The sequence below is a fragment of the Pan paniscus genome, chromosome 7 (genome assembly GCF_029289425.2).
Source record: "Pan paniscus chromosome 7, NHGRI_mPanPan1-v2.0_pri, whole genome shotgun sequence".
In the NCBI taxonomy this organism is placed as follows: domain Eukaryota; kingdom Metazoa; phylum Chordata; class Mammalia; order Primates; family Hominidae; genus Pan; species Pan paniscus.
The window spans coordinates 85,422,311-85,438,855 of NC_073256.2; the positions used below are offsets into that span (position 1 = coordinate 85,422,311).

Genomic DNA, 16,545 nt, shown 5'->3' on the forward strand with positions numbered 1-16,545 from the left:
ACAGACATCAGACTTAACCCCATTTAAAAAATTATTTGAAGAAAAGGCAGAGTGAGGGGCAATAACTCACATTACACAATGGATTTATGTAAAGCATCACTTAACCAAAGTTTTCATGGTCAATGCCAGCTCTTTCGGGTCCAAGGTGATTAGGACACACCTGTATGAAGTACAGTCTGGCAGCCACAGAGAGGAAGCAAAACACATTTCTTAATTAAAACGGGAGGAAAATTGTGAGTGCTGGGAATGTAATTATGTGAGTTGGAAATGGGCCAGGATTTTGCTAGAGCTCTCACGATCTTTCAAAATGAAAACTCATCAGATTTTTAAGTCTGAAGTTTCTGTTTTATTTTACGGTGGTTAGAATACCTAACATGAAATCTACCTTCTTAACAAAGTTTTAAGTGTACAATACAGTATTGTTGACTCTAGACATGATGTTGAACACCAGATCCCTAGAGCTTATTCATCTTGCTTGATTAAAACTATATGGCTCCTGATTAGTAACAACCCATTTCCCAATCGCCCCAGCCTTGATGACCACCATTCTAGCTCTTTGAGTCTATGAACTTGACTCTTTTAGATACCTCATGTAAGTGAAATCTGTGACCAGCTTTTTTCACTCAGCATGATGTCCTCAAGGTTCATCTATGTTGTTGCATATTGCAGAATTTCCTTCTTTTTTAAGGCTGAATAGTGTTCCATTGTATGTATATAGTCATGTGTCACTTAATGACAGGGACGCATTCTGAGAAATGCATCATCAGGTGGTTTCATCACTGTACAAATGTCATAGAATGCACTTACACAAACCTAAGTGGTCTAGCCTACTATACTCCTAGGCTATACAGTATAGACTATTGCTCCTGGGCTACAAACCTGTACAGCATATTTGTGTACTGAATACCATAGGCAATTACAACACAATGGCAAGGAGTTGTGTGTCTAAACATAGGAAAAGTACAATAAAAATAAAGTATAAGGCTGGACGCGGTGGCTCACGCCTGTAATCCCAGCACTTTGGGAGGCCGAGGTGGGCAGATCACGAGGTCAGGAGATCAAGACCATCCTGGCTAACACAGTGAAACCCCGTCTCTGCTAAAAATACAAGAAAATTAGCTAGGTGTGGTGGCGGGCGCCTGTAATCTCAGCTACTTGGGAGGCTGAGGCAGGAGAATGGCATGAACCCAGGAGGCGGAGCTTGCAGTGAGCCAAGATCGTGCCACTGCACTCCAGCATGGGCAACAGAGTGAGACTCCATCTCAAAAAATAAAAAAGTATAAAAAATAAAAAATGATACACCTGTATAGGGCATTTATCATGAATGGAGCCTGCAGGACTGGAATTTGCTCTGGGTGAGTGAATGAGTGAGTGAGTGGTGAGTGAATGTGAAGGCCTAGGACATGACTGTGCAGTGCTGTAGTCTTCATAAGCACTGTATACTTAGGCTACGCTAAATCCATTAAAAACCACAATTCTTTCTTCAATAATAAATTAACCTTAGCTTACTATAATTTTTTTACTTTATACACTTTGTAATTATTTTTTAGCTTTTTGACTCTTTTGTAATAGCACTTAGCTTAAAGCACACATTGAACTGTGGTGCAAAAGTATTTTTTCTTCATATCCTTATTCTATAAACTGTTTTCTTTTTTTGCCGTTTTAAACTTTTTCTTAAAAACTATGACACAAACACACACATTAGCCTACACCTACACAGGGTCAGGATCATCAGTATCACTGTCTCCCACCCCCATATCTTGTCTCAAGATCTTCACGGACCATAACATGCATGGAGCTGTCATCTCCTAAGATAACAATGCCTTCTTTCGGAATACCTCCTGAAGGACCTGCCAGAGGCTGTTTCCCAGTTGACTTTTTTAATACGTAGAAAGAGTATGCATTAAAATAATGATTAAAAGTATAGTATAGTAAATGCATAAACCAATAACACAGGTGCTTATTATCAAGTTCTATGTACTCTACACAACTAGATATGCTGTACTATTGAAGGACTGCCAGCACAGTAGGTTTCTTTACACCAGCATCACTCCAAACTCATGACCAACGCATTGCACTTCAACCTTATGACTACAATATCATTAGGCAATAGGAATTTTTCAGCTCCATTACAATCTTACAGGATGACCATTGTATATGTCCATCATTGACTGAAACATTGTTATGTGATGCATGAACATACCACATTTTCTTTGTTCATTCACCTGTCTATGGACATTTAAGTTGCTTCCATATCTTGGCTATCAAATCTGAATTTTCTAAGAAAACCACTAATAACACATCAGGTTCATTCTACAAAAAGACTGTGATTCCATTTTGGCTTCACAGGAAAAGCTCATTCTCCTAAAACATCCCAACCCCATCTCAGGCACTTAGGTGACTCATGAGTACTTGATACTAATCAAAGATGGGTCAGTCATTAAGTCTTTTCACCATGCCGGTAAACCTGAAGCCCTTCACATAAACTTTAATGAATGGAACTGGCTTATATAGCATGCTTTCTTCTTTGTATTTTTTTCTTCTGTCAAAATAGTGTAATAATCAAAAGTATTGCAGCATTGCATCCAGAATCAAAGAAACCTAATTTCAAACCCTAGCTCAGCCATTTTCTACCTGTTTGACTTCAAGCAAGTTATTTAACCTCTCTGAGACTTTATCCTCATTAATAAGGAGAAAAAATCATTAAATAGTTATTTATCAATTGCTTACAATTTATGAATTTTATCCCATTTTATCCTCCCTATAATCCTAAGAGATAAGTACTATAATTGATCACATCTTAATGTTGAAGAAATTGAGGCACAGAAAGGTTAAAGAATTGGCCAAGTATCTTACTCAATCCTCACATCAATCCGACTAGATAGATACTATCTGTAGTCTCACCTTAAAGATGTAGAAACCAAGCCCAGAAAAGTCAAATAATTTGCCCATACCCAGACAACCAGTATGTGGCAAGGCTCAGGTGAAAATCTAGACTGGCTGATGTGAGAGCCACAGAGCAAATGCTGTAGGCATGCACAGCATGTAGCACGATGTCTGTAACTCAGCTGCTTTGAAATATCAGAAAGCCATGCAGTATTGAGAAGTAGATACATCCCCAATAGCTCATTCAGCAAGAAGGTTGTGTGTGCATGCAGGTGCGTACGTGCATGAAATACACAATTTAAAACAGCACCTCAGTGAGGTGTTCAGAAAGAATGCAAACTCTGACATAAATCATCTAGATCTGATTCAGCTCCACTCCTTATTAACTGATGAGTTTGGATAAATCACTTAATTTCTAAGCCTCAGGTTCTTTAACTAAAACATAGATAATAATATAAACAGTAGAGGGATGTTGTAAGCACAAGACATGTGTAAGTGCCAATCACACTGAACCAAACATGTACCTTACAAAGACTCCTCTCTTCACTGCCACTCCCTTCATCTTTCTCTTTATTGACTTGAAAGGGAAAAAAGCCACATGCAAGTCTTAAAATCATGCAGAACAAGAAACAGTTTTTACTAGGCAGGCCAGCCACATACTGTTGAGCAGGTTGTACACTGCACAAGGGCACCCAGCCAAGGGAGCAAAGCTGAAATGTAGCTCACACCCTGCTTGGAGAAAGGATTCCATTTTTGTTCAAGCAAAGGTATCTGCTACTCTAAAAGTGGCACGCCTATACAGCTGCACCACCCAGTAGTGTTTTCATTAAGTCATTCTAGACTGTATTCCTAGGACTTGAGAAACCAGAAAAATTCTCCATGGAAACTGAGTTATTCCTTTGCTACAATTTATAAACTTCCTTTAAAGTCAGACTGCAAATACTAAAACAATTGGGTCCTTGCAGCAGCTTCCAGCACTCTTAATCAGGTTACTTGTTCTAGATTGAATACAACTAAGTGAGAAAAGGTGTACTGTAATTCATGGATTAGATAATAAAGATGTAAATTTCCATCGAGTTCATAAGAGTTGCAGCCTCACTATATGAGTAACATCCCTGAGCAGAGATAGGTGCCAGACATTCATTCATCTGTTAAAGAAGAAAATGGAATTGCTCTGCATGATCCAGAAAGGAAGGGAGTAGAGATAAGAAACTAACTTTTTTCAGCATATACAAAGTGCTAGATTCTGTGCTAGGAAATATGAGAAACTTCCCTGTATCATCCTCATTATCAAAACTACAAATGTTTGTTTAAAATATTCACATGATTTAAACTAAAGGTTGCCAGGCGTGGTGGCTCACATCTGTAATCCCAGCACTTTGGGAGGCAGAGGCAGGCGGATCACGTAAGGTCAGGAGTTCAAGACCAGCCTGGCCAACATGGTAAAACCCCATCTCTACTAAAAAATACGAAAATTAGCCGGGCATGTTGGCGGGACCTGTAATCTCAGCTACTCAGGAGGCTGAGGCAGGGATAATTGCTTGAACCCAAGGGGCAGAGGTTGCAGTGAGCCGAGATTGTGCCACTGCACTTTAGCCTGGATGACAGAGCGAGATTCCGTCTCAAAAATAAAAAATAAAAAAAAAGAAAGGTTGAGGATGAGAAAAGGAGACATTGACTTCTCTCTTTCTTTTTTAACCCTTCCGCACTATTTTAATGTTTTCAACCAAATGTATAAGTAATTATGCTGGTAACCAGGAGAGATGAACTTTAATTATGCTTGTAACCAGGAGAGATTGACATTATCACCAATTTTATATATGAGAAACCCAAGACTCAACAATGGTATGTAATTTTTTTGCAAGGTCACACAGTTAGGAAATGATGGAGCCAGTACTTGCCTTTGAAAACAATACTGTGTTACACAGATGAGTTTGAGGGGATGGAAGAAAGAAGTTCAGAAAGTTCATTCTTCATAACTTCACCTGTAACTAATATGGGCTACTAGGTTGTCTGCTAAGAAAAACAAGACCAGGGTATGATAAAGGACTTGAAAAATGGGTTTAAAAATAAAAACAGAGCCACCATCATGGGCATGAGAAAGAAAGCTGACTGGGATGAAGTAAATGGATTGCTCAGCAAATATGAGGTCCTGCTAAGATTGGAACTCATAAATTTGTAATGGAGCCAATCAGCACATTATATAATTTTTTCCCAGCAGTGCTGGGCAAGCCCAGCCGCAGTTGATTCAGGATGGATGGGGTAGGTGTGGTGTTAAGCAGGGGCTTTAAGAGTCTTGAAGAAACTTGCTGTTTAAAAGCAGGTAAGACGTGGACTGTGCTTTCCGTTCCCTTCTGAGAACACACTTGAAATAAAAGCAGAGTAGGGTTAAAAGGAAAGCATGACACCAAACTCCACAAAATGGCAAGTAGATAGGCATGGGTTTATATGAGACAGGCAGAGGCCGCCTTGGAGAAAGAGGAGCCAGCCTGCCCGATCGAATCTCCATGGGTTCTGAGCTCAAAGTGAGCAGATGTGACAGAAGGCAAAAGTGAGATGTGGAGAAAAAACTGTGGGCCTCCCTGGAGATCTAAGGAAGACAAATTGTATCAGTGAACCCTTCCATTCTCATTTGTCCGTTGCCTCCCATCTCCAATTTACGGCCCAGAAATTCATTAGGAAGTGCTTCTCTAAGGAACCTGGAAGAAATTTAAAAAGCTAAACTTCTACTCTAGATGTTGAGAACTCTGAATAAAATCCCCTCATTCTTGTATTTGAGGTAGAGGGAGAGAAAAGACACGATCTGAGATATGTTAGGCTGAGTATTGTCACTTGCAAAGCCCAGAATAAACAAACAGAAAAACTGATTCTTTAAAACAAAATGATAAAATGCAAGGCATAAAAACAAAGTTAAAAAAAAGATCCTAATTATATGTGCAGAGAGATCTGAGAAGACATTACTCCATAAAACAACACCAGAATGCTATGAAAAGGGAACACTCAGAATCCAGCAAAGAAAAAAATCCTCAAAAAAAAAATGTACATAAAGATAGAAAACAAGGCTTAAAAAAATCTCTCATAGCAAAAGACAAAAGCATGCAATATGAGAGAATAAATTAAACACACAGGCAACCAGTCCATACGTTCCAACATCTGACTAACAACAGTACTAGAGAACACAGGGAAAAGAGAAAATGAGTTTAAAAAAAAAAGACATATGTTGCATTAAAAGGGTCAGAAAGTGCCTAGTACAATGAATGAACAAAGCCCTGTGCCGAGGCACTCATTCATTCATTCATTCACACAACAAATATCATACATGTTTTAGATGGTGAGGATGCAACTGTTATATAGATAGCTGGGCCAGGCATGGTGGCTCATGCCTGTAATCCCAGCTACTCGGGAGGCTGAGGCAGGAGAATCGCTTGAACCCGGGAGGTGGAGGTTGCAGTGAGCCGAGATTGTGCCACTGCACTCCTGCCTGGGCGACAGAGCGAGATTCTGTTTCCAAAAAAAAATTATATATATATATATATATATACACACACACACACAGCTCTACGAACAGTGCCCAAAGAGCTCATATTTTAGACAGAGGGGACAAAAGCAAAGCAAATCATTAAATGAGATAATTTCAGATAATGTTAAGTGCCATGAGGAAACTAAGGAGAAATAATGTAATCAAGAGTGGGGGGACAGCGGGCTCCCCTAGATTGGGCAGAGATGGAAAGCCTCTCTGAGAAGGTGGCATTAGGATTATAAGAAGGCTCCATCCATGACAAAATCTGAGGGTAAATCATTCCTTATGAAATTTCACAACACCTTGAAAAACAGTATTCTGAAAACTTCCAAATAAAGTTAGCCACAGAGAAATGAGAACTAAGGCTGAAATTACGTTTCTTATCAGCAACAGAACATGCTAGATGACAAATAAAGCAATGGTTTCCAAGTCCCCAGAAAGATAATTTTTTTTATTTTTACTTGTTTGTTTGTTTGTTTCAATTTTTTTAAACTTATTTTAGGTTCAGGAGTACATGTGCAAGTTTATTATACAGGTAAATTATGTGTTAAGCGGGTTTAGTGGACAGATCATTTCATCACTCAGGTAATCAGCACAGTACTCAATGGGCAGTTTTTCCAACCTCTCCCTCTTCCCACCCTCCAGTGTTGACCCCAGTGTCTGTTGTTCCCCTCTTTGTGTCCATGTGTACTCAGTGTTTAGCTTCTAAGTGGGAACATGCGGTATTTGGTTTTCTGTTCCTGTGTTAGTTTGCTTAGGATAATGGCCACCAGCTCCATCCATGTTGCTGCAAAGGGAACGGTCTCATTCTTTTTTATGGCTGCATAGTATTTCATGGTGTGTATATACCACATTTTCTTTATGTAGTCTCTTATTGATGGCCATTTAGATTGATTCCATGTGTTTGCTATTGTGAATAATACTGCAATGAACATATGTGTGCATGTGTCTTTATGGTAGAATTATTCATATTCCTTTGGATATATAACCAGTAATGGGATTGCTGGGTTGAATGGTAATTCTGTTTTAAGTTCTTCGAGAAACCATCAAAGTGCTTTCTACAATGGCTAAACTAATTTACACTCCCACCAGCAGTGTATAAGCATTTCCTCTTCTCCACAACCTTGACAGCATCTGTTATTTTATTACTTTTTAGTAATAGCCATTCTGACTGATGTGAGATGGCATGTCACTGTGGATTTGATTTGCATTTCTCTAATGACTAGTGATGTTGAGCATTTTTTCATATGCTTGTTGGCTGTGTGTATGTCTTCTTTTGAAAAGTATCTTCTCATGTCCTTTGCCCACTTTTTAATGGGGCTGATAATTTTTTAACCTAGAATTCTATGCCTGCTTAAACTATCACTTCAATGTGAAAGAACAAAGATGCTTTAATATGCTCACAGGCTCAGAAATACTTTCTTCCCATGTACCCTTTCCACGGAAGTTATCTGAGGTTTTTTTCTGGCAAAATGAGGAGTTACCAAATAAATAAACAAACAAAAACTAGTGGATACAACTGATGAAACTTCTGAAAGGAGGTCCCAGGATGTAAGTTATGTCAACGGAGCAAGCAGTCCAATGTGAAGCAGGAGGATGGAGTTCAGGGAAAGAGGAAGATTCAGTAAAACAGAAAGCGTGAATGAGAACTTAGGAAAACATATGGACATGATCAAGGCAAGTAGCAAGAGAAAGAAGAGGCCCTTAGACCTTGAGGACAGTAACACAAGAAAGATATAGTCCATCTACGACACAATTTTAAGCAAATTCCCATCCCTTCTCTACTTAGATAACTGCTCCTTCCCTCATACTCCCTGTTTTCTGGAGAAAATGCACCAAAGGCTCTGGCATAAGAGCACCACACATAAAGGAGAAGTTCGGTGAGATGCTAGAATGATGACAGGGAAGTTAGGTAAAAGCCTGCAAAATGAACAGTGAGGACCCAGGCCCGTTCCCCCAACTCTCAGCTCTAGGATGCCAGCAGCAAGGCTTACAAGCCTGTAGTCCTCCCCAGCAGGGCCCTAGCAGGAGAGAAAGGAGCATCCATCTCTTGAGGAACTGAAGCACCTCAGAGGTAAGCCCTTGGGTTCTGACACTGCAGCACCCTGATGAAAACTCCAGTTGTATCCACCTCCCACAGCGAGACCCACCAGATGACAAGACCTACCCTCACACACACACACAGCAACTGCTCAGCTTTTTAAGTTCTCATTCTTCAATACCATGAGCAAGCTAAGGATCACCAGAAATTTGAGCAGAGCTGCTAACACAATCAAGACGGCAAAATAAACAGAAAGTTAGGCACTCATAGGACACAGAGACAAATTAGGAAAGAAAAGGAAATCTAAATAATGTTGGAAAAGTAAGAGAAAATATTCCACTCATAAAGCAAGATGGTTAGAAACAAGGGACATTCTGAAATCCAGCAAGAATTTTGCAATTAAAAATATGATAGGCTGGGTGAGGTGGCTCACGCCTGTAATCCCAGCACTTTAGGAGGCCAAGGTGGGCAGACTGCTTGAGCTCAGAAGTTCAAGACCAGCCTGGGCAACATAGAGTGACCGCATCTCTACAAAAAATTATCCCAGTGTAGTGGTGGACACCTGCAGTGGATGAGGTGGGAGGATCACTTCAGACCAGGAGGCAGAGATTGCAGTGAACCATGATCGTGCCACGGCACTCCAGCCTGAATGACAGAGCAAGACCCTGTTTCAAAAAAATAAAGATGACAGCCAAAATAAAGAATTCAACAGAGGACTTAGAAGATAAAATGCAAGAAATCTTTTTTAAAAGTAGAACAGAAAAGGACATATGAAATGGTGATAAATAATAAGGAAAGGAGGATATGAGAGTAATTTGGCTGTGACACCTGCCACCGCATTGATTGTCAGGGTTGATTCAGCTGATCTGGCTGAATAGACGGGTGTGCCCCTGCCTCCCTCACCGCTCCACCTGCGTCCCTTCTGAAGCTGCACACTTGGTCAAAGAGGGCAACCTTCTCTGACAGAGGAGGATCATTCTTTGGTCAAAGGCATGCAAAAAGTTGCCAGTATCCCCAAACAAGAACAAGAAAAGGAGAGATCAATGAAGGGGAGAACGAGAAAAAATGGCAAGGAGAAAAAAGAAATTAAAGTTTAAAAACAGACCTGAAAAATAATAGTCTCCAGTCAGAAAGAGCTCACAATGTGCCTAGCAAAAAATCAAAATGATCCATCTCAAAACACATCATAGTAAAATTCTGAAATACTAGTAATAAAAGGAAGCTCCCAGGAAGGAAAAATACATCTCATACAAAGCACTGGGAAAAAGAAAAGCCAGACTTCCAAAAAGAGCATTAGAAATTAGATGACGATGGGGCGAAAACTTCAAAACTCTGAGTAAAAATGACTCATCCAAAATTTCAGCCAACTTGGCAATCAAATGTAACGGTGTGTATGTGTGTGTATATATTTATATATAATATTTATCAATATATATAATAAAAAGTCTCCCAAGAAACCAAAGTTACAGCCTATACAGCCTTTTTGTAGCTACTGGAGGATGTGCTCCATCAAAATGAGGGAGTAAATCAAAAAAGAGGACTCCACAGAGTCCAAAAAACAAAGGATCAATACAGAGAGAGGCACAGGAATTCTCGGGATGACAGCCGGGCAGCCAGCCTAGAAACATTGTGTCCAGATGAGAGTAGGGGGACTGTGGGCCCTGCACAGATGACTCCAAGGAGTGGGGAAATGGAACCCTGAGCTCATCAGATAAGTGGAAGGTCATGTTGAGATACTTTTTGAGCTCTCAGAGGGTGTGGGAAACTGGATGCAGATTCAAAGAAAACAAATGAAAATAAGGCAATTATTAATTCCAGGAAAATCAGTGGTACACAAATAAGGAAATCTAATCATGATACTGTAAACCAAAAATAAAATTCTAAGGCCCCCCAACCAACTCAATGGACTTCCTTCTCAGCCAGGGCTATTTAAAATGTAACCTGAGATATTAGTTCAGACCAGGATGGGAAGTGGGGAGTCTGGCATGACTCATTATACCTCTCCAACATTAACATCAACACAGACTTGAAATCTGATAAGAAACATTTTACAGTCTATTCTCTCTGAAGCCTGCTACTGGAAGACTTCCTCTGCAAGTAAGAACTTGGGTCTCCACAGTCCTTTATCTTAACCCAGACATTCCTTCCTATGGATCCCAGGTCTTTAGATAAACTCAACCAATTGTCATCCAGGAAATTTTTTAATCTACCTAAAAGCTGGAGGCCCCTGCTTCGAGTTGTCCCGCCTTTCTGGACCAAACCAATGTACTTCTTAAATGTATTTGATTGAAGTCTCATTTCTCCCTAAAATGTATAAAACCAAGCTGCACCCCGACCACCTTGGGCACATGTTCTCAGGACCTCCTGAGGGCTGTGTCCCAGGCCATAGTCATTCATATTTGGCTCAGAATAAATGTCTTCAAATATTTTACAGGGTTCGACTCTTTCCATTGACAATACACATGTCATAAATTTAACATGAAAATACAAAAAAAGGATTTGACCACAATTTGTAAAGGTAAAGTGAAGCTCCTCATTTGCCAAGCTAGGAAGTCACAAATAATACCTTAGTTTGATTAATTTATATAGTATTTCTGAAAAATACAGAGTCACATTGTAGAAGAAACAGCTAAAAAGAATTTAAAATTATTGCCCCTGCAAATCAGAGCTAGTCATAAGACTGCTGGGTTTTTGTTATGAACTTTTTAATTCTATTTGTGTTCTCTAATTTTAATAAAACATAATTTGATAGAAATAAAAATTATTCTTAATTTATTAGTGATGACTAATGACAAGAGCTAGCCTTCAGTGCCTCACACTGAGCTGAGAGCTTTACATGTGTTACACACATAACCCTTGCCCACAACCTTCTGAGATTGCTGCTAACATCACCCCAATTTACAGAAGTAGATATTGAGGTTTGGCATTAAGCAACCAGCCAAGCAGAGTCAAGATCCAAATTCTAATTCCACTCCAGACCCTGAGTTCTTATTCTATACTGCTTTTTCATTTTTAGAGACTTTATTGTTTGTGCCATCCTATTAGGCACTATCAAGAAGCCACATACCCGGTACACACATCTTACACACACACACACACACACACACACACCAATGTCTTCTGGTAGAAAAATAACTCCCAGGACAAAAGATGGCACAGTATTCTGTAATCTAAATAAACTCTGATTTGTTATTCCTTCTCCTCACTCCCAAACATTCTAAATTGGCTAGATGAAATCAAAGCTTTTGTTATTCAAATGCAAAGTGGAACATTTTGAACATAAAACTCCACTGAGAAACAAAAGGAAACAGAAGTGTTTCTTGGCACCAAGTACCAAAACTTGGACAATGAAGCTCTGTTAAATGAGCAGATCCTAACAAAACTACGTGTGGTTAAGAAGTAAAGGTTGGCTGGGCACAGTGGCTCATGCCCGTAATCCCAGCACTTTGGGAAGTGGGGGCGGGAGGATCATTTGAGCTCAGGAGTTTGAGACCAGCCTGGGCAACAAAGTAAGACCTTGTCTCTACAAAAAATACAAAAAATTAGCCAGACATGGTGATGCATGCCTGTAGACTCTCCCTACTTGGGAGGCTGAGGATACAGGATCCCTGGAACCTGGGAGGTTGAGGCTGCAGTGAGCCATGACTGCACCATTGCACTCCAGCGTGGGGGACAGAGAGAGACTCTGTTTCAAAAAAAAAAAAAGAAAAAAGAAAAAAAGAAAAGAAAAAGAAATAAAAGTTAAGGTTTTCATAACTCTCACAGAAGAGCTTTCCACCTCCTTTTGGTGAGGGTGTGGGGAAAACAGCACTCATATCCATTGCTGGTGAGGTATTGGTACAATACCTGTGGAGGTAATTTGGTACTATTTATTCAATCTCACTTCTGAGAATTTATCCTGCACATACAGAGCACACAAGAGAAGTGATAAATGCCTTGAAGTTATTTATTGCAGCATTGCTTTTAACAACTAAAAATTAACTGGGCATGGTGCCATATGCCCATAATCCCAGCTACTTGGGAGGCTGAGACAGGAGACTCACTTGTGACCGGGAGTTCAAGACCAACCTGGGCAACATAGTGAGATGATGTCTATAAATACATAAATAAATAAATACAATTAAAGATTAGGAACAACCCACTGCCCACCAAATGGGGGCAAATTAAATACAAAGTGGAATACAATGGAACGCTATGCAGTGGTTAAAGGCAGTGCTTATGGGCACAGACACTGTAGCCAAATTGCTTGAGGTTAAGTCTTGGGTTCTGGGCAGTGCTGCACTGGAGGCAGCCACCCTGGATGACAAGATTCTACTGCGAAATTCTAAGGGATTTTGTCAATTGTTTGTTTAACACAACTATTTTTAAAAATTAAATGATATAAACATACAATTAAATGATATTAAAGACAAGGATAATAAATACGTAAAACTCATCACCTTCTAATTATTTTACTATTATCAATGCTCTTGCCTAGGCTATTTAAGTCTATTCTACCTGTATGATAGAAACATTATACAATGGTGTGTGACTGAGCACCTCCTCCCAATTCGGTGTTCAGGGTCGACAAGTTGGTGACGTGAAATCAGCCACAGAGGTGTATTTACATCTCAGAATTGCCAAATGCCACAAATCAGGGCTTTTTTTTACTTTTTACTTTTTGTATAAATGGGTTACCACTATGTTGCGCAGGCTGGTCTTGAACTCCCAGTCTCAAGTTATTCTCCTGCGTCAGCCTCCCCCAAGTGCTGGGGTTACAGGTCTGGGCCACTGCACCAGCCATGAGCCTTTTTTAGAGAGCCATTTAAACATTTGTCAGCAGTCCACTGGTTACATGTGATCAGTACCTCCGTTTTGCTATCTGTAAACTCAGGATGATAACAGCACCTATTTGATAGGTTATTGAGAGGATTCATGGATTAACATATGTAAAGCACTTAAGAGAATGCTCAGCCTGCAATACAGTCATGGTAAGGGGGAGTTATGCTTCAGATTGTTACTACTAGTACAGAAAGATCTCCAAGCTATATTGTTCCATTTTTTAAAAGCTCAGCAAAGCGTGTATGAATGCTCTATTTTAGATACAAAAGAGGGACAATTGAAAATATATATCCACAATGTCTTAAATAAAGAAGCCTTGGAAGGATATGCAAAAAAATGAATGAAAGGGGTTACCTGTTTCATCTTTGCTTGCAGGAATGGGAAGAGCTAGGTGGATGGAGGACTTCGGTAAGAGCAAGAGGTTTCACTGTACCTTGTATTTTCATTGAATTTTATGTTTTTGAGCTACAGAAACACATATTCCCTATTAAAACATTATAATAAAAACCAAACAATTTTCATTAATCCAATAAGCATTTCATCCTCATCTGATGTAATTAAAATGCTATGAAAGTCCCTCTGTGGGGTCAGAAGGGGCACAGAGGAAGACGAGACCCTGGCTTCTGCCCTGCAGGAGTGCATGCTCCACTTGGAGAGGCAGAGCACACAGAGCACACACAGGGAGAACAGCTTGGAGGGAGGGGTATGAGTCTGACTGCAGATGCACAAACACCACAGGGCTTTGCACCTCCATCGTGCAGACACGACGCGGCTCTTAAGAGGTACTTACCCTGTTGTATAAGGGATGTTTATGCCCCCTAGATTAATGCTTTCACATCCAACAATAAATAGGGTTGAAAAACATAGTAAAGACACACCACTGCAGATCATTGCTAGTTTTGCAGATTCTCTGGCACCAAGTTTCAATTTTTTTATAATGTAGCCTCCGAGGACAATACCAACACCAGCACTGGGGACGATAATAACCCCTGGGGAGAAGAGAAGGAGAGGATTAATTTGAACTCATGTACACTATTATTCATCTTATCTATTCTGTCTCTTGCTCAGTAGTACTGAGGTAAAAAATCAAAAATTACTATAATCAATACATCTTCACTGTGTGTGATTTTATAGTATAATATTATTTTCAACACATACAATCAACAACGGACTCACATCCAGATTTCAATAAAAACTTTTATAAAGCAATAAAAGAAAGACAAGCAATCCATTACAAAAGTGAGTAAAACTTGAATAAGTTCTTCACCAAAGACAAAATCCAGACAAACAATAAACACGTGAAAGGGGGTCAACCTCATTACACAGAAGGAAATATAGATGATGCACCTAACACATAGAAATGATAAATACTCAGGTGACAGTTACCCTAAATACCCCAATTTGATCATTACACATTCTATGCATGTCACAACATTCCACATGTACCTCATAAATATGTACGAATGTAATGTATAAAATTTTTTTAATTTAAAAACCACAGTGAAATACCACTACCTACCAATCACGTTTGTGAAAACTGTAAAGTCTGAAAATACCACACGTTAAAGATGTAACGTACTGGGAACTCTCAACACGTTGGCAGGATGTAAATCTCAACACTCACTTTGAAAAACAGTTTGGCATTATCTGGTAGAGTTGAAGATATACACGCCCTGTGGCAATCAATTCCATTCTTGGATCTATACCCTGAAGAAACTTGTGCACATGGGTACCAAAAGAAGTGGACAAGATATTTGAAGCATTATAATTGTAAAAAACTGGAAATAAACCAAATGTCCATTAATAAATATATCATATATGGTATGTCTATATAAAGGATTGCTTCTATACACTCATTAAATGGAAAGAAACGTAGCTACACACAACTTTGTATGAAGAATTATACAAAGACAATCATGAATGGAAGGAACCACATGCAACAGAATGCACATGACATCACTACATTGGTATGAAGTTCAACAACTTATAAAACTAAACAGCATTGTCTGGGAATGCACAAACAGGTAGTGCAACTATGAAGAAAACCCAGGAGTAATTAACATAAAAGCCAAGATAGTAGAGGGATTCGTGGTATAAGGAAGGGATGCAGGAGGTTCCTCTGGTGCTGAAAAATACTTCATGCCATGACCTGGGTAATAGTTACTGCTGTAGTCTGAATGTTTGTGTCCCCAAAAGGTTCACATGATGAAATCCTAATCCCCAGAGTGATTAGGAGGTGGGGCCTTTGGAAGGTGATTAAGTCACAAGAGTGGGAGGCCTAATGAATGGGATTTGTGCCCTTATAAAAGAGGCCTGAAAGAGCTACCTCACCTTTCCATGTGAAGTTACATGGTGGGAGGTCACATGTGAGAAGACAGCCTTCTATGAGAAATTGGGCCCTCCTTCACCACACGGGGCCAGGGCCTTGTTGTTGGACTTCCCAACCTCCAGAACTGTGAGAAATAAATTTCTGTTGTTTATAATCCACCCAGTCTATGGTAATTTTGTTACAGCCACCTGAATGAACTAAGACAGTTACACAGTGTTAACTTTATAATTATCTTTAAATTATGTTTAATGTACTTCTGGGTATGTTATTTTTCACTGTAAAAAAATAAAGAAATTGGCCAGATGCAGTGGCTCACATCCGTAATCCCAGCACTTTGGGAGGCTGAGGCTGGTGGATCAGTTGAGGTCAGGAGTTCGAGACCAGCCTGGCTAAAATGGCAAAACCACGTCTCTATTAAAAGTTCAAAAATTAGCCAGGGGTGGGACCTGCGTAGTCCCAGCTACGCAGGAGACTGAGACAGGAGAATCGCTTGATTGAACCCTAGAGGCAGAGGTTGCAGTAAGCCAAGATCATGCTGCTGCACTCCAGCTTGGTTGACAGAGTGAGACTCCATACCTCAAAAAAATAAAATAAAGAAATCATCATGGTGCCTGCCCCTAAGAACCTTACAATCTAAAAGAGAAACAAACAACTTAATAGAAATTAGAATACAATAAAATAATTATACAAAGTGCAGGGAGAGAGTCTTCCCTGGATGAAATCTGGGAGGGTTTTACACAAGTGGCAGTATTTGAGTTGACTCTCAATAGATGAGACAGAATCTGCCCAATGGACCAGCACAGAGAATATCCTACACAAAGAAAATGTCTGCACAAAGAAAATACATGTACAGAGGCATGAAATAACGAAATTGAGGATTCAATGCAATCCAAAATATTGATTATGGAAAAGAAGCAGCTGGGAGGTGGAAAGACCTGGAGAAGAAAG

General features: G+C 39.7%; 1 protein-coding gene across 2 annotated transcripts in view; it reads right to left on the reverse strand.

Annotated features, from left to right (window-relative positions):
• SLCO5A1 (solute carrier organic anion transporter family member 5A1) overlaps positions 1 to 16,545 on the reverse strand; it is a 160,863-nt gene that overhangs the window by 18,653 nt on the left and 125,665 nt on the right. For both annotated transcript variants that reach the window (XM_055116643.3, XM_003831340.7), the window contains one exon: positions 14,059 to 14,257. In XM_055116643.3, the coding sequence (XP_054972618.1) occupies positions 14,059 to 14,257 (199 nt within the window). The remainder of the gene's footprint in view (positions 1 to 14,058; positions 14,258 to 16,545) is intronic.